The sequence below is a fragment of the Felis catus genome, chromosome B1 (assembly GCF_018350175.1).
Source record: "Felis catus isolate Fca126 chromosome B1, F.catus_Fca126_mat1.0, whole genome shotgun sequence".
Classification (NCBI taxonomy): Eukaryota; Metazoa; Chordata; class Mammalia; order Carnivora; family Felidae; genus Felis; species Felis catus.
In genome coordinates this window covers 28,422,942-28,441,878 of record NC_058371.1, presented here as the reverse complement: position 1 = coordinate 28,441,878, position 18,937 = coordinate 28,422,942, and the positions used below count along the sequence as shown (strand labels likewise).

The 18,937-nt window shown below is 40.9% G+C and overlaps 1 protein-coding gene across 2 annotated transcripts in view; it reads left to right on the top strand.

Moving 5' to 3' along the window:
* Window positions 1–18,515, top strand: part of GSR (glutathione-disulfide reductase) — a 56,648-nt gene extending 38,133 nt beyond the window's left edge. For both annotated transcript variants that reach the window (XM_045055325.1, XM_023252439.2), the window contains exons 7-13: window positions 1,679–1,778; window positions 5,302–5,388; window positions 6,650–6,808; window positions 10,539–10,650; window positions 13,636–13,767; window positions 15,439–15,572; window positions 17,418–18,515. In XM_045055325.1, the coding sequence (XP_044911260.1) occupies window positions 1,679–1,778; window positions 5,302–5,388; window positions 6,650–6,808; window positions 10,539–10,650; window positions 13,636–13,767; window positions 15,439–15,572; window positions 17,418–17,567 (874 nt within the window). In that variant the 3' untranslated portion in view covers window positions 17,568–18,515. The remainder of the gene's footprint in view (window positions 1–1,678; window positions 1,779–5,301; window positions 5,389–6,649; window positions 6,809–10,538; window positions 10,651–13,635; window positions 13,768–15,438; window positions 15,573–17,417) is intronic.
* The last annotated feature ends 422 nt before the right edge of the window (window positions 18,516–18,937 follow it).

Sequence of the window (18,937 nt, the reverse complement as noted above, 5' to 3'; positions counted from 1 at the left end):
TACTAAAGTGGTAAGAGGTAGAAGAGAGGTGCCTCTGGGAGCTGAGAGCAAAACACTGAGGTCACAGTTCTCTGAAGAAGCCAGCTTGTTTACACCTGTTTCTTATATGTCCCCTCTGCTTAGAAATATCCTCACTCCTGTAGGAGCTGCTCATCTTTCAGGAATCCAGAGTGTTTTCTGAGTCCTCGACCCTGCACACACTAACTGGTGACTCTGTGCTTTGGCACATGCCGGCACGTGTCTCCCCTCAGGAATTCCTCCAGGGTGGGAGCTGCTACCCACCCCGCCTAGTGCAATGCTTAACCAAAGTAGTAATAATAAGTGTTTGGGGAAGAAAAATGGGTAAGGGAAAGAACAAGGGGAGGGAAGACCCAAAGAAAGGAGAAGAGATCAAGTAGAGTAGAAAAGAGGGAGGTAGCACTGGAAGAAGAACTGTTCATTGGTTTCCAGGCTATGTAGACATTTCTCTTGTCAAATCCTGGGTTGTGAGATAAGCTGACTTGCAACCATTTGGGTTCACACTTCATCCTCTATCTAGATCAGAGCCTTCTGATGGTACAGACTCACCACATGGATACCTTACCATTAGAAGGTGGTAAAGAAGAGTTTCCTTTGTTCTTCCCAGATGGCCTATGTCTTTAAAATTTTTTTTTAATGTTTATTTTTTAGAGAGAGAGAGAGAGTGGGTGTGTGTGTGTGTGTGTGTGTGAGCAGGAAAGGGGCAGAGAGAGAAGGAGACACAGAATCCAAAGCAGGCTCCAGGCTCTGAGCTGTCAGCCCAGAGCCCAACACTGGGCTTGAACTCACCAACCATGAGATCATGACTTGAGCCAAAGTCGGACGCTTAACCGACTGAGCCACTCAGGTACCCCCAGATGGTTTACTTCTTATCCAAGCGTTATAATGTTGTTCGAGGACTGTGCTTAAAGTGTTCAAGAACTCCAGCCTTGAATGGGATGGCTCCGCACTTACCTTGTAGGCTGCAGCTTGGAAGTACCCTTCGTTGCTCTAGGCCCAGGATCACCTTCTCCACCACTGATTCTGACCTCTGTCAGCATTTATCTAGTGTTTAAGATGCCTTCTTAGACCAAAATTTATGCAGGGAGTCTAGTTTTAATTCAGACCTGACAACTTAAATGGCTTGTTTTAACTGGCCTTTAACCTACTGCAAAGATTGGTAGAATTGAATAATGATCAAGGAGAAGTTCTGAGCAGGGAAGAATTGTGGTGAGCATGTTGCCAGTTTTAGTTTTAGGTGCAAAGGTCCCTCATAAGGTATCATCTCTAGTGTCAAAGGTTTTTTTTTGTTTTCTCTCTGAAGAAATAAGGCTAAAGAACTTTTAACAACTAACAATCTATTTCCCTTCTACAAAGGGATATTTTCCATGTAAAATTGCCATGTAGTATCCAGGATTGAATCTTGGAGCAGCAAAAGGAAATGAATGGAAACACTGGTGAAGTCTGAATAAAGCCTGGAGTTTAGTCAATAGCAGTGTACCAATGCCAATTTCTTAGTTTGGGTGATTGATACATGGTTATGCAAGATGTTAACTTGTAGAAAAACTGGGCGGAGTGTATACAGGACGTCTCTGTGCTATCTTTTCAAGTTTTCTGTAAATCTAAAACTATTCCAAAATAAGTTTATTTACAAAAATATTAACCCTCTATCTCATTTTAGTCGCAGCGTCATTGTCGGTGCGGGTTACATTGCCGTAGAGATAGCTGGGATTCTTTCTGCTCTGGGTTCAAAGACATCGCTGATGATACGCCATGATAAGGTAAATTCTGTCCTTTTCCCTTCCCTTTGCTTGATGTTAATCTTTTAAAAGTCCACACTTAAAATATTCTCTTATGTTGTCATTAAATATTAGGGTCCAAAGCATGTGGAGGTTGGTTGGTTTGTTCTGTGTGAAACCACAAAGGAGCTGTTGAATTGGGCCTCATGTCCTTACCAGCTGCCAGTAGATGATAATGATTTTCATTTCATCAAACTGGTTGGTATTTTTTTCATGAAGTGCTAGATAATATCAGGTGCCCTAGTAAGGAAACATGCAGGCTTAAATATAAATATTAAATTGAACAGACTGTCGGGTTAATTTCTTATCCTGGAAATCAGTTTCACATGGTCAGGAGTTAGTGTTAGATTATTAACACTCAGTCAAAAAAATTTGCTAAATTCTTTGTATTAAAAGAAAACCTACCAAACCTACATGCACAATTGTGTTCATGGCAGCATTATTCACAATAGCCCAGAGGTAGAAGCAACCCAAGTGTCCATTGACAGACAGATATACACAAAATGTGTATATCAGTGCAATGAAATATTTTTCAGCCTTAAAAGGACATTCTGACACATGCTATAGCATGGATGAACTTTGAGGACATCATGCCAAGTAAAATAAACCAGTCACAAAAAGATGTATCTGATGTGATTTCCACTTACATGAGGTATCTAGAGTAGTCAAGCTCAGAAAAACAAAAAGTAGAATGGTGGTTGCCAGGGGTTAGGTGCAGAAATGCGGAATTGTCTAAGGACAGGAGAAAAGTTTGGGAGACGGGTGGTACAACAAAGTGAAAATACATAACACTACGGAACTGTATCTGTAGAAATGGTTGAGTTGGTAAATTTAATGTCATGTATTTTTTACCACAATATAAAGATAATAATGATAGAGGCAGCTTATAGATCATCTTATTGAAATGTCATTGATAGATGAAATTAAGACCAAGCAAGGTTTTGTGACTATTAATTAGCATCGTAACTGAGAGTCAGCTAAGATCTTAGAAAGCCCAGGCCAATACAGTTGACCCTTGGACAACTTGGGGGTTAGGGGTGCAGACACTTTGTGCAGTGGAAAATCTGAGTGTAACTTTTGACTCCCTAAAAACTAATAGCCTCCTGTTAACCTTGACATGAAGCCTTACCAATAACATAAATAGTCAATTACCATATTTCATAAATGTGTTATGTATATATTTTTTAATGTTTTATTTTTGAGAGACAGTGCAAGCAGGGGAGGGACAGAGATGGGGGGTGAACAGAGGATCCAAAGTAGGCTCTGTGCTGACAGCAGCAAGCCCAATGTGGGACTTGAACTCACAGACTGTGAGATCATGACCTGAGCCAAAGTCAGATGCTCAACTGACTGAATCACCTGGGTGCTTCTTGTATGTGTATTATATATCAAATCCTTGGAATAAAGTATGCTGGAGAAAAGAAAGTGTTACTAACAAAATCCTAAGAGAAGGTCACCTGGCTGGCTCAGTGGGTAGAGTACATGTGACTCATGATCTTGGGGTTATGAGTTCAAGCCCCACATTGGGCACAGAGCTTACTTGAAAAGAAAAAGAAAATCCTAAGAGAAAATACATTCACAGAATTGTACTGTAAAAAATCTGCGTATAAGTGAACCTATGTAGTCCAAACATGTGCTCAAGGGTCAACAGTTTTTGTCTGCTAAAATGCAGCCTCTGTGTCTTACCTGGTGAGGTGTTACTTTATATTTTTAAATTAATCATGGAAGTACCACTGGATTTTGGTACAGTACTAGAGCTTTCAGAGACCTGGTTTGAGGCAATAGCAAGAGTGTTGGCCTAAGAATCTAGCTGACCTTAACAAGCGTGTCACTTGGGTAAGTCATTTAATGCTTCGAGGACAGGATTTATCAGATCCCTAACCACTCAGATGCTATGGTTCTAATTCTTGATTATTTGAGCAAATAGAAAGAGACAAGGGAAACTGATAACCCAGGTCAACATATACTCGAAGGAACTTTCTCTTTGGCTTTGAGACTTGTCATATAATTAACCCCCAGGAGAATAAGGAAACAAGCTGCAGCAGTTTGCCAATAGAGTGCATAATTCCTGCACTTGGAAAATAGGCTCATTTGCATCTGTACTTGGCCTTCCTGCCCTCCCTAAACCTCAATGCATCAGGCTCATTCTCCCTCTTTTCCCTGTCCTGGTATAACTCCGTTTTAGAACTATCCTACAAATAACTCAAGACCTCCCACCTTTTTTTGGTAAGTTTATTTTGAGAGAGACAGACAGTGCATGTGCATGTGCACGAGTGAGAGGAAGATAGGGAGAGAGAGAATCTTAAGCAGGCTCTGCACCGTCAGCACAGAGCCCAACACGGGGCTCGAACTCAAGAGCCGTGAGATCAGGACCTGAGCCAAAGTCAGACGCTTAATCGACTGAGCCACCCAGGTGCCCCCAAACCTCCCATTTTTACCCTGCCTGGGGTTTGTTGCATGTTGATTATCACAAAGAAATCTCCAAGGCCATGTTCTTGACTCTTTTGCTTAGATAGGAGATTTTGCTAGAGAGATCCTCCCTTAAATCATATCAGAGTGGAAGCTGCCCTGGAATACTGAAACAGGAAGGAGAATTTTTGGTCCCGAGATATAATTATGGAAAAGAGGAGCAAGTTTGTGAGGAGAAGGACATGGCAAAGATAGTAGAAGCCTGAAGGTTGCCTGTTTAACTGTAAAACTGGAGTTGGTGAAGTCAGACATAATACAGGCATTGGTGGTGACGTAGGAAAATAGATTAAAACTCTACTTACAATACGGCTGTGAATGAAGAAAGAGATAGGGAGGATACTGATACTTGGCTCCCAAGTTTGTAACATATCTTTTTTTTTTTTTTAATTTAAAGCCAAGTTAGTTAATATACAGTGTAATAATGATTTCAGGAATAGAATTTAGTGATTCATCACTTATATATAAGACCCTAGTGCTCATCCCAACAAGTGTCCTCCTTAATGCCCATCACTCCTTTAGCCTCTCCTCCCACCCACCTCCACTCCAGCAACCCTCAGTTTGTTCTCTGTATTTAAGAGTCTCTTAATGGTTTGTCTCCTTCTCTGTTTTTGTATTATTTTTGCTTCCCTTCCCTTATGTTCATCTGTTTTTTTTTTCTTAAATTCCACATAGGAGTGAGATCATATGATATTTGTCTTTCTTTGCCTGTCTTATTTTGCTTAGCATAATATATTCTGCTTCCATCCATGTTGCTGCAAATGGCGAGATTGCATTCTTTTTGATCGCCAAGCACTACTCCATTGCGTGTGTGTGTGTGTGTGTGTGTGTGTGTGTGAGTGAGTGTATACACACCACATCTTCTTTATCCATTCATCTGTTGATGGACATTTGGGCTCTTTCCATACTTTGGCTATTATCTATAGTGCTGCTATAAACATTGGAGTGCAGGTGCCCCTTTGAATCATGTAACGTATCTTTAATCAAATTTTATTCCTTTCCCACCACCCATCCCTCTGGTGGCTCTGTTTGTATACAGGTACTTAGAAATTTTGATTCAATTATCAGTTCAAACTGCACTGAAGAGCTGGAGAATTCTGGCATAGAGGTCCTGAAGTACTCACAGGTATGCCCAAGCCCAGGTCATGCTGATAGCCCTTGGTCATCTGTATGTTGTGAATCACACTTTCTGCTTTATAAACACAAACTCTGTGTCTCCCCCATCAGTGGTTCCCTTTCTAGAGTACTACCAATTCTTTTATTTATCCTACACAGCTGTATTTCTCAATATATTAGTGAAGCCAAGGTATAAAAGATTAAAAATCTGGTAGTTGAATTTAGTTAGAACTAAAACTTCATTTTTTTTTTGTGCTCAAATGCCTTATTGAACATCCTTAATTTCTGAGTTTATATTTTGAGGAAATAATATTATGGAATCTATTTTTAAAGCATACCCTTTTGAATTTTGCAGATGGATCAAATTATAAAGTACTTTACTTCTTAGGGAATCATTAAATTTCAGAATTTTCCTGGAGCATTAGGCTTATAAAAGCATTTTTTTCCCATGGCTGCCCCCTCTCGGCGATGGTCCTATCAAGTAAAATAATAAATGTGAACTTGATTTATGAATTTGTAAAAGTAGTAAACTGGTAGTGGGGTCAGCACCCTTTAGGATCTTTACTAAACCACATGCACCAGCTTCTCTGACTTGACTATCACCTTCTCCTCATTCTGATTAAGAACATCTAGGAGAATATCACTTGTGGGGTGTGAGGAAGTGTCTTAGTGATGCTACTACAGCCCATTTCCTCTCCACGCTGTAGTTGCGAATCACTGTGCTTATATTTGTGTCTTAAATTTTTATCACCATTTTTAAGAGGCACAGTTTAATACCTTGTTTTTAAATTTTTTTAAGGATTTATTTTTGAGAGAGAGAGAGAGAGTGAGCACGTGAACAGGGGAGGGGCAGAGAGCACGGGGGACAGAGGATTCCAAGCAAGCTCTGTACTGACAGTAAGAGCTGGATGTGGGGTTTGAACTCATGACCTATGAGATCATGACCTGGGCTGAAGTTGGATACTTAACTGACTCAGCCACCTAGGCACTCCTAAAATACCTTGTTTTTAGGCTGAAGCATTAGGGTATTGACACGAGCTTCCAGCTGACATTTCTGGCCGTTGGCTGGGTGATTTGGGCCAACTTAGGAAACCGTCTTGGCTCCTGGGAGTTGCCATGTTGGTGGCCTTTGGGCAAAAGTGAATGTGTCAGCATGGAGGATCCACATGTAGGATTCAGTGGGGATTTTTAAATGTTAAGGATTCTAGTTTCCTCTTTGCTTTCCTTCTTCTCTCCCTATCCTCAATTAACACAATTTTATTTGCCAATAGGTCAAGGAAGTTAAAAAGACTTCCTCAGGCTTGGAACTCTGCATGGTTACTTCAATTCCTGGTAGGAATCCCACCTTGACCACGATTCCAGATGTTGACTGCCTGCTTTGGGCCATTGGGCGGGACCCAAATTCCAGTGGCCTGAATTTGAACAAAGTGGTAAGTTGACTTAGTCTAGCCAAAAAGCATTCTTTTTTTTTTTTTTAAATGTTTATTTTTGAGAGAGAGAGAATGGGAGCAGGAGAGGAGCAGAGGAGAGAGGGAGACACAGAATCTGAAGCAGGCCCCAGGCTCTGAGCTGTCAGCACAGAGCCCAATGTGGGGTTTGAACCCACGAACCATCTAGCCAAAACCGGACGCTTAACCGACTGAGCCACCCAGGCACCTCTAACCAAAGCATTCTTGAATCTGTTAGCAGTTCTGTGTTCTCCAAAACATGGCCGCCTAAACTTTGGTGGATTCTATTAGGTTTGTTTCTCTTTATTTCATGCATCCAGTTTGTCATCAAATCCCATTGCTTCCCGTAATTGAAAAAAAATTTTTTTCCCTTTTTAGTATTGTCACCCTACATCAGGTCTCTGCCACCTCAAATTTAGATTGTCCAGCAGTGCCCTGACTAGCCTCTTCCTTACAGATTTCCTTTTTACTGTGATACTTGTCTCTTTAAAGCCCTGTAATTATTCCTTATTATCTGCGGCTCTAATCTCAATGCTGAGTATGTCAGTCATCCTGGACATTGTAGGCGTTTGGGGACGGATGTGGATGTGAAGCCGATCTAACAGGGTTATACTTAACATTCTTACTTTTTTTTTTAAGCTTATTTATTTGTTTGAGAGAGACAGACACAGTGAATGGGGGAGGGGGTGGAGAGAGAGAATACCAAGCAGACTCTGCACTGCCAGCATAGAGCTTGACTCGGGGTTCAGATCGCAAACCGTGAGATCATGACCTGACCTGAAACCAAGAGTTGGTCACTTAACCAACTCAGCCACCCAGGTGCCCCTTTCTTAGTTGTTGTTTTAAATTTTTTTTAATGTTTGCTTGTTTGTTTTGAGAAAGAAAGAGCCAGGGAGGCTCAGACAGAGAGAGAGAGAGAGAGAGAGAGAGAGAGAGAGAGAGAATATACCAAGCAGGCACAGCACTGTCAGCACAGAACCTAGTGTGGGGCTTGATCCCACAAACTGGGAGACCATGACCTGAGCGGAAATCAAGGGTCAGACGCTTAACTAACTGAGCCACCCAGGCGTCCCTGTTCTTTTAAATTCTCAAGGGAAGCTTACTGTAGTTGCTTGGGGTCTAGGTCCCAGAGTTGGACCCAATTTTGAATCTTAGTTCTTTTTTTTTTTTTTTTAACGTTTATTTATTTTTGAGAGAGAGAGAGACAGAGCATGAACGGGGGAGGGTCAGAGAGAGGGAGACACAGAATCTGAAACAGGCTCCAGGCTCTGAGCTGTCAGCACAGAGCCCGACGTGGGGCTCGAACTCATGGACCGCGAGATCATGACCTGAGCCGAAGTCGGCCGCTTAACCGACTGAGCCAACCAGGCGCCCCATTGAATCTTAGTTCTGCTACTCACCAGTTACATGTTCTTAAGCAAGCAGCTTAATTGCTCTTAAGTTTCAATTGCTTCATATAAGTATAGGAATAAAAATAGTACTTGTCTTACTGGTTTATAGAGAAGGGTATATGATGAGAAAGTGCATGCAGAGTAAATAGTTTAGATGCTGGTATACAGTATGAACTCAGTCCATGTTAATCAGCTGCTTTTGTTATTGATGACGATTCTTCAGATACGCTGTGCCACTCTACAAGTAATAATAGGATTGCTTTATGTTTGAGGTTTATGTATTTGATGGAACCTCTTGAATGGTGTGTAACATTTTGATTTGTGTTCTAATATTAATATCCTGTATTGTGTAGATTCCTTTTTCATTTCCTATAAGGTATTTTTTAGCATTTTCTTTTTTTTTTTTTAATGTTTATTATTTTTGAGAAAGAAAGAGAGGGGGAGAGAGACAGAGAGCAAGCAGGGAAGGGGAAGACAGAGAGGGAGACACAGAATCAGAAGCAGGCTCCAGGCTCTGAGCTGTTAGCACAGAGCCAGACATGGGGCTCAAACTCACAGACTGCGAGATCATGACCTGAGCTGAAGTTGGCCACCCAACCGACTGAGCCACCCAGGCACCCCTTAGCATTTTCAAAAGTAAACTATCCAGAAAGATGTTTTCCTTCTTTTTAATCTTACTATTTGATGAAATTTAGTAAAACTGGTTTTATTAATATGAAAACAGACAACTAGTCTTCCAGGTTTTTACCTTTCAAGAGATATTTTGTCATTGTACAGATACAGGCAGTGGTAGGTCCAGTTTTCAACTATATTTGCTGAATCTTTAAAAAATGAGATAAAAGTTTTCAGCCTCACTCAATGTTAACATACAGTTGTATAATGCAAATGGAATTATTACTATGTGTACGTCTTTTCAACATGTTACTAACCTACTTTAATCTTGCCAACTCTTTGAGAGGTAAGGACGAGGCAACCAGGAATAACACAGAGATAATAATCGGTCCACCAGGCTGTAAACTCCACGGGGTAGAGATCATATCTGTACTACTTATTACTATTCACAGTGACTAGGTTAATGCCTTATTTGTACCAGAAACTCAAGTATTTGTTGCTAAATAGGTGGTTATACAAGGTCCCATAGCTAGTAAGTGGCAGAACTGGGATTTGAATCCAGGTCTCTCTCCTTCTAATGTTTATACTCTTAATTACTGTGCTACCTACGTCCACTGTCTCTTTTCCCACCTGGGAGTTTATACACCTGGGATCTGCAAAGCCATCTTCTTGGAGCAAAAATTTAACTCAAGATACGGGGGAAAATTTTTGGTAAAGAAGATGTCAGTATGTTTTAGAGAGAATGCCAAACTTACTTGGATTTTTAAAATTAAAATGGTAAGCCACAGGGTGCCTGGGGTAAGCATCTGACTCTTAATTTCAGCTCAAGTCATGATCTCATGGTTTAGGAGTTGGAGCCATGCTGACAGAGCCTGCTCTCTGTTTCTGTCTCTGTCTCTCTTTCTCTGCCCCTCCCCCGCTCATGCTGTGTCTGTGTGTGTGTGTGTGTCTCTCTCTCTCTCTCTCAAAATGAATAAACTTAAAAAAGAATTTGTTTAAAAAATAAATTAATTAGGGGCGCCTGGGTGGCTCAGTCGGTTGGGCGGCCGACTTTGGCTCAGGTCACGATCTCGCGGTCCGTGAGTTTGAGCCCCGCGTCGGGCTCTGTGCTAACAGTCAGAGCCTGGAGCCTGTTTCAGATTCTGTGTTTCCCTCTCTCTGACCCTCCCCTGTTCATGCTCTGTCTCTCTCTGTCTCTCTCTGTCTCAAAAATAAATAAACGTTAAAAAAAAAATAAAAAAAAAATAATAAGTTAATTAAATTAAATTAAAATGGTAAGCCTCCAAGAAACCTGCTTTTGATGACTGCTTCAGGCTGTCACCTCTAAGTTATGAGTTAGTATGCTTCAAGAGGAGCACTTCAGTGGAAAGAGTTTTAAAAGCAGTCTTCGATGGACTTAGCAGCTATAGGAGGTAGCGCATCTGTTAGCTGAGTGTTTCCTTTTCACGCTTACCTGGCTAGTTGAATTGTATTGCAAAGGCAGGTTCTGTTAAATGCCCCCAAATTGGATAAAGTATTTACATTTTTAAATTAAGCAAAAGATCTGACCTTGCCTACTTGTTGAGATGTTTTTCATCTTGTGGTTGAGTGTTGTGGGTTTTAGAGATTCGGGCTGAAGAGGTGTTTGAGATGAAGTAGATCCAGAGGTTTGATCTTCCATTTTTTGTGGAGAGGCCAAATATTTACATGATATCCTTTTAATGTTTTAGGGGATTCAAACTGATGATAAAGGTCACATCATAGTTGATGAATTCCAGAATACCAGCGTAAAAGGTGTCTATGCAGTTGGAGATGTGTGTGGAAAAGCTCTTCTCACTCCAGGTATTGTTTCCTCTTTTCTTGGGTAAGAGAGGCTCTGTGTGTCAATATAAAACTGTTTATATAACAGTCAAATCAGCTTAAGTAAAGTGTCTTTTAAAAAAAAATTGTTTTTAACATTTTATTTATTTTTGAGAGAGACAGAGACAGAGTACAAGCAGGGGGGGAGCAGAGAGAGAGGGAGACACAGAATCCAAAGCAGGCTGCAGGCTCCAAGCTGTGAGCACAGAGCCCAATGCGGGACTCAAACTCACGAACAGTGAGATCATGACCAGAACCGAAGTCGGATGCTCAACCAACTGAGCCACCTAGGCGCCCCAAAGTGTCTTTTTTTTTTTAAGTTTGTTTTTTATTTTTGAGAGAGAGTGAGTGAACAGGGGAAGGGCAGAAAGAGAAGCCCAAGCAGGCTCCACACGCTCAGCACAAGCCCGACATGGGGCTCAAACTCACAAACTGTGAGATCGTGACCTGAGCTGAAAGCCAGAGTCAGATGATTAACCGACTGAGCCACCCAGGCACCCCAGGATGGTGAGTGTCTTAATGTTGTCAAAATAATAAGAATGTACTGAAATAGTTTGGTACCTTATGTTTTCTGAATAATATTCATTTTTCCTTAAAAGACTTTAAAAGTGCTTAGTGAAGACTGAAATTGTTACAGAGATGATGTGACCACCCTCTGAAGAGTGCTTAAGTTAGGATCTGAGTTGCATGTGGCGACAGTGGAAGGAAGTGGCTTTGGGAATAAGTAGTTTAGAGTGACATTCTTTTTTTTTTTTTTTTTTTTTTTTAATTTTTTTTTTCAATGTTTATTTATTTTTGGGACAGAGAGAGACAGAGCATGAACGGGGGAGGGGCAGAGAGAGAGGGAGACACAGAATCGGAAACAGGCTCCAGGCTCTGAGCCATCAGCCCAGAGCCTGACGCGGGGCTCGAACTCACGGACCGCGAGATCGTGACCTGGCTGAAGTCGGACGCTTAACCGACTGCGCCACCCAGGCGCCCCTAGAGTGACATTCTTATATGATTACTTAGTCTTTCTTTTTAAAGGTTTTTATTTATTTTTTAAGTAGCTTCCATGCCCAACATGGGGCTTGAATTCTTGACCCTGAGATTGAGTGAGAGTCATGTGCTCTACTGACTGAGCCAGCCAGGCACCCGAATTGTTTAGTCTTGATGTGACCAAGATTGACTCACCTCCTCCGATCCCATACCTCAGTTTACTTTCTGAGTTAACTGGCACCATTTCAAGCTCTTGGTCCCACCTTTATAAGCACCTGCTTTCACTCTGTACCCCTTGTGCCCCTGTGGTACCTTACCAGCCTTTCCAAAATGGCCTGGGCTCTTTCCTCAGAATAGAGATTTATCCCAATCTAATACCCAAAGCCTTTTAGCCCTTTTAGGAAGTTCTCTTAACAAAAGCAAAATAACAAGCAAAGTTTCAAAAACTTGATAACATAATCTAATAGTCAAAAATTATATCAAAGTGAAGAGAATTTCATATGTATCCGACTGATATCTTATTTTGGAAAAAAAACTGTCAATTTGAAATCAGCAATATTGATAACTGATGCTTTTACTGAATGCAGGCATTTTTTTTCTAAATATAGAGATAAAAACAGGCTAAGGGGAATAAACTTAAGTCAGAAGCAAAAATAACTTTTAAAAATTTTTTTTAGAGAGAGAGCATGAGAGGGGTAGAGGGAAAAAGAGAGAGACTATTAATCAGGTTCTATGCTCAGTGTGGGGCTTGATCCCATGACCCTGGGATCATGATCTGAGCCAAAACAGAGAATTGGGACGCTCAACTGACCGAGCCACCCAGGCACCCTAGAAGTAAAAATAATTTTTAAAATAAACTTAAGGGGTGCCTGGGTGGCTCAGTCGGTTGAGCGTCTGACTTCGACTCAGATCATGATCTAACGGTTTGTGAGGTCGAGCCCCACGTTGGGCTCTGTGCTGACAGCTCAGAGCCTGGAACCTGCTTCAGATTCTGTCTTCCTCTCTCTCTGCCCCTCGCCTGCTCACACTCTGTCTCCTCTCTCAAAATTAAATAAACATTAACAAAAATTTTTTATTTTTTTATTTAAAAAAATTTTTTTTTTCAACGTTTATTTATTTTTGGGACAGAGAGAGACAGAGCATGAACAGGGGAGGGGCAGAGAGAGAGGGAGACACAGAATCGGAAACAGGCTCCAGGCTCTGAGCCATCAGCCCAGAGCCTGACGCGGGGCTCGAACTCACGGACTGCGAGATCGTGACCTGGCTGAAGTCGGACGCTTAACCGACTGCGCCACCCAGGCACCCCAACAAAAATTTTTTTTAATTAAGAAACATCTTACTGTGTCAAGTCAGTAATAGTACGACTGAGCATGTAACGGGTGATTGTCTGAGACCATGAACATCAGACTTACATGGGCCTAGGACTCCCCTTGGACAGCAAGGGAGAGTGGGAAAGAGGGGGGGTCGTTCACCATCCAGAAATGTGGTCTTTATCCTTGCAAACCAGAGCTCACCCCTAATGCATCAGGACCAGCCAGGGATGAGGAGCCACAATGTTCCTGATAGAGAGGCTGAGGTTGCGGGGCCTTCTAGAGAATTAAAAAAACGAAAACAAAAACACCTTACTGTGAAATGAATATGATTATAAAGTAAAACTGCAGCTGCTCAAAACTGATGTAGTTTGCTTCATATTGTATTAAAAAGCTAATATACTAATAAAGTAGGTGACTGCCAGATTGGGAACTAGTGTGTCCCCCCCCTTTTTTTTTTTGCCTTAGTAGAGTGTACAGAATTCATAGAAGCTGGTAGTTTTAAATTGTTAACTAAGGCATTGATAGGCCTTCATATTGAGCTAGATCTTATCATGAACACTGGCAGAAAACTTTGTCAGAAGTAGTATGTTAAGCCAGATGAATAAATGGTTAGAACAATTCTGCTGTTTAAAAATGAACAATAAACTGAAACACGGCTTTAAAAATATCTTTACAGTTGCCATAGCTGCTGGCCGAAAACTTGCCCATAGACTTTTTGAATGCAAAAAAGATTCCAAACTAGACTATGACAACATCCCCACTGTTGTCTTCAGCCACCCCCCTATTGGAACAGTGGGACTCACAGAAGGTAGGTATTTAAAAATGAAGGTGATTTATAGTTTCTTTCCTTCCCCCTAATCAGGGGGAAGTTTCTGGCTAAATCTGTCTTCACCCCCTAAGTTACATTCCTTTTTGGTTGCCTCTTATCACAATTCCAATATCCTCCTTAACTACTAACACTTGGAAAATATAATTCCTTTTCTACAACTCACCCTTTGGATCTCTTTGCCTTTTTTTAGCTTTTTTATTTCAAACTACCTTCAGATTTAAAGAAAAGTTGCAAAAATATCGTAGTTCCCCTTATCCGTGGCTTCAGTTTCTGTGGTTTCAGTTACCCATGCCAACTACAGTCTAGAAGGAGATGATCCTCCTGACTTCTTGTCAGGTCAGTAGTCGTCTAACTCTAGGTCTCAACGCCTACATCATTCACTTCACTCATCTCCTTACGGAGGCGTTTTATCATCTCACATCTTCACAGGAGGGGTGAGTGCAGTGTGATAAGGTATTTTGAGAGAGAGCGCATTCATATAACTTTTATTACAGTGTAATGTAGTTCTATTTTTATTATCAGTTATTAATCTGTGCATAATGTATAAGTTAAACTTTATCATAGGTATGTATGAATAGGAAAAAATTCTGTACATAGGCTTTGGTATTATCCATGGTTTCAGGCATCCACTGGGGATCTTGGAACATTTTCTCTGTAATAGGACACACTGTAGTACAAAGGACTCCTGTATACCCACAACATTTTTGCTTTACCATATTTTCTCTCTCTACACATACACACAGACACGCGTGGTCACACACACACACACACACACACACACACACACACATGCTACACATGTATCTATTTCCTAAGAACAAGGTCTTTCCTTTACATAAGCACAGTACAGTTTTCAAATAATAACATTTAAATTGAGACAATATTGGGTAGAGGGATAGGCAAAATAGGTAAAGAGGATTAAGAGGTACAGACCTCCAGTTATAAAATAAATAAGTCATGGAAATGAAAAGCACAGCATAGGGAATATAGTTATTAATATTATAATAACCTCGTATGGTGACAGATGGTGACTACACTTAATCATGGTGAGCATTTCCTAATGTTTGTAATTGTTGAATTAGTATGTCTCACACCTGAAACTAACATAATGTTATATACCTCAACTATACTTAAGTTTACAAAAAAGGTATTAAAAAAGAAATAAATTGATGCAATATTAGATCTTTCTCACATTTTGCCAGTTACCTCAAATAATGTCATTTTTTTTTCTTTTTTAGATTTTTTTTTTTTTTTAAGTAATCTCTACACCTACGGTGGGGCTCAAACACACAACCCTGAGGTCAAAAGTCCCATACTTCACCAACTGAGCCAGCCAGGTGCCCCTCAAATAATGTCATTTTTAACGTTTTTTTTTCCCCCCCAAGGCCAGGATTCAGACCAGGATGATGCATTGCATTCAGTTTTCATACCTCTTTGGCCTCCTTTAATCAAGAGACAAAATTCCTTCGCCTTTCTTTTGTCTTTCATGACATCAACATTTATATTGTAGAGTATCCCTTGTTGTAGTTTTGTTCAGTATCTCCTCGTAATTTGATTCAGGTTATATATTTCTGGGCATCTCTCTCTTCAGTAACTCGGTGGAATTGCTTAAGTTTTTGACAGATGCTTTTTCCCCCCTGTGCATTATAGATGAGGCCATTCGTAAATACGGAAAAGAAAATGTGAAGACCTATTCAACCACCTTTACCCCAATGTATCATGCAGTTACCAAAAGGAAAACAAAATGTGTGATGAAAATGGTTTGTGCCACCAAAGAGGAGAAGGTATGGGAAAAATGCAGTAAGTTTAAGAATGTCTTCAGGCCTGGCAGGGATGGGGGTATTCTGCTGTGGTGGGAAGTGGGGAGACCAAGTAAAGAGTTAAGCCTTCTCTGATTCAACTGGTGCAGTCCCACTTTTATCTGAGAGAGAGAGAGTGGGGGCTGGGGAGGGGAGAGAGAGGGAGGGAGACAGAGAATGCAAAGCAGGCTCTATGCTGTCAGCGCAAAGCTCGACATGGGGCTTAAACCCATGAACTGCGAGATCATGACCTGAGCTGAAGTCAGGCACTCAACTGACTGAGCCACCCAGGTGCCCCAGGATCCACTGTTTTTAAAACATAAGAGGGAAAGGTTGAACACCACAGATAGCCCACTGCCATTGACCCATAGGCTAGAATAGATAGGTACCTCAGAAATACTGGTAAGTGTAAGATAAATTTATTTTTTCACAGTTTATTGTTTATTTATTTTGAGAAAGATACAGAGAGCAAGCCAGGGGAGGGGCAGAGAGAGAAGGACACAGAATTCCAAGCAGGCTCCAGCTGTCAGCACAGAGCCAGATATTGGGCTCAAACCCACAAACCATGAGATCATGACCTGAGCTGAAATCAAGTGTCGGACACTGAACTGACTGAGCCTCCCAGGTGCCCCTATTCTTGATTTACTTTTAAACAAAATATTTTTGTGCCTAGATTTTATACATTCTAACTTTGCTAAGAATATTTGCTGGAGGTGAACATTAACCTAGGTTTAAAATTATTGAGAAACCAAACTGGGAAATGTGATGTGAAACAAATGTCTCTTAATGGTCCTTCATGCAGTCATCCAGTAGGTATGGATTGAGTGCCTCCTGGGGGCCATCTTCGTGCTTGGTCGTATAGAAAGAGTGGGAAGCAAATGTAGGCAGGTCCCCTCTGTCTAGAGATTAAAATCTGCGGGGAAGATGGACTGTAATTTTTCTAGTCCCCAAATACATAGAGCATTGTAGTTGTGATAGAGTCATGATGGACATATATGGAGAGATCACGTGAAAGTAATTTTACTTGGTTGGGGAGGCAGGTGTAGGTATCTGAAGAATGAATGGGCTTTCACCCTTAAAGAAGGGGAGGAAAAATCGTCCAGACAGAAGGAACAACTTGTGCAATGGAGAGGGCATGGTGAATACTCAGAACAGAAGGAAAGCTGGTGGGGCCAGAGCGCGGACAGCTTGAGGGAGGGCTGTGTGGGGTGGGCAAGGGAGGGATGTTGAGGCAGGACTGCATAGCACCAGGCAGGCTTTCTTATGCCATACCCAGATAGGAGATACAAGTTTTTTAGAGGTTTTAAAATGTCACTTATCTCTCATGACTAGTAAAAAATTGATTGGTATACCTAATAAAAACTTACGTTAAGAATTTTTCTTTTTTGGGGGCGCCTGGGCAGCTCAGTTGGTTAAGTGTCTGTCTTTGGTTCAGGTCATGATCCCGCGGTTTGTGGGTTCAAGCCCCATGTCAGGTTTCTGTGCTGACAGTGCAGAGCCTGGAGCCTGCTTCGGATTCTGTGTCTCCTCTCTCTGGCCACCTGCCCCCCAAAGATAAATAAACATTAAAAAAGTAAAAAAAAATTTTTTTAACATTTATTTATTTTTTCAAGAGACAGAGAGCACAAGTGGGGGAGGGTCAGGGAGAGAAGGAGACACAGAAACCAAAGCAGGCTCCAGGCTCTGAAGTGTCAGCACAGAGCCCAACGTGGGGCTTAAACCCATGAACCGTGAGATCATGACCCGAGCCAAAGTTGGATGCTTAACCAACTGAACCACCCAGGCGCCCCTCCCTCCATTTTTTTTTTTAAAGAAATTTTTTTTCCCCAGGTGGTTGGGATCCATATGCAAGGAATCGGGTGTGATGAAATGCTGCAGGGTTTTGCTGTTGCAGTGAAAATGGGAGCAACAAAAGCTGACTTTGACAACACGGTTGCCATTCACCCTACCTCGTCAGAAGAACTGGTGACACTTCGTTGAGAACCCAGGGACTCCAATGGCTGGCAGCTGGACCAGCAGACCTTCTGAAATGAACCAAATAATCATGTTTACTCACTGTTCCCCTTTTATGTGTTTCTTTATTGTTATCAGAATATTCCAATAGTGGAAATTTTCAGTGAATAGTAAGAACTTATTTATGTAATTAGAAATTTGTTTTGTTATCCTGGCTTTCCATTTGATTTGCATCTCACAATAATCAATTATTTTTTAAAGTTTTTTTTTTTTTTTAACAGCTCTGTGCTAGCTGGGTTTTTTGTTTTGTTTTGTTTTTGTCTCAGCCTCATCCCAGGTATAAAATTATATGAAGTACAGTTAATTAAGGTACTTGAATGAACATAGCTTGCTAATTTTTATAGATGAAGCTGACAGCAGCTCTTCACATTTAGATAATGCAAGTGCACAGGTCATTTTAACTTCTTTTTTTTTGTAAGTAGGCTTCACGCCCAGCATGGAGCCCAAAGTGGGGCTTGAACTCATGACCCTGAGATCAAGATCTGAGCTGAGATCAGCGGACCCTTAACTGACTGAAGCAGCCAGGCGCCCCTTGAACTTTTTTTTTTTTTGAAGCCAGTACTGTGCCCTGCATATCGCAAAGCTGCTTCAAAATTGTGACCTTTCTGTCAAAGCATGTAACACGAGAGACCTGCCTCCTCTGTTTTGTTTCTTTTGTTTTAAAAGATTAAAAATTGTGTTCCTTTTATGAGGTGAAGTACATCAAACTTGGGAAAGATTCATATAAGGGACGGACATTTTAGAAGTAATTTCTTCTTTCAGAAGGAGAGGAATTCAGATACTTCAGAGTCCCTTCTTCTAAGAGTTCATAGTTAATGAATGACTTCAAGTTTTTTATGTGTCCTTGTAATTTGTTTTCTGAAAACCATTTTCAAAAATCTGAAAATAAAACCACAACCTTTTCTTCTTATGAAATCTGTTACTATAGAGTTTATAGCTAACCATTCATTTTCTGAGAATATTTCACATTGGAGCATTACATGCTAACAGTGAGTTACCTTAAGTAGGTTTAAGGCCTTATGGGGGAAAAAGATTTTTATAGATTAAGAGCAGAGGTATAAAAGAAACATTTAGCAAAGGTAATAGTTGAGTTGGAAGAACAGTCTAGAAATCAGTTAGGTTTTTAGCATTTTATTTCCATTAGCTTTTATCAGCTAGGTAAGTTAGTTAAATTTTTCCATGGCTTTCATTAGTGACATAGTGCTAGTGACTTCTTTCATTAAGCTTTTACTGAACGTCTTTCCGGTTAGCCATGGCCAGGTTGCTGCCTTGAATTAGTAAGTAGGTCTAATGTCAATAGAAGAAAAATACTACATTAGTAACTAGGTTATGTAACT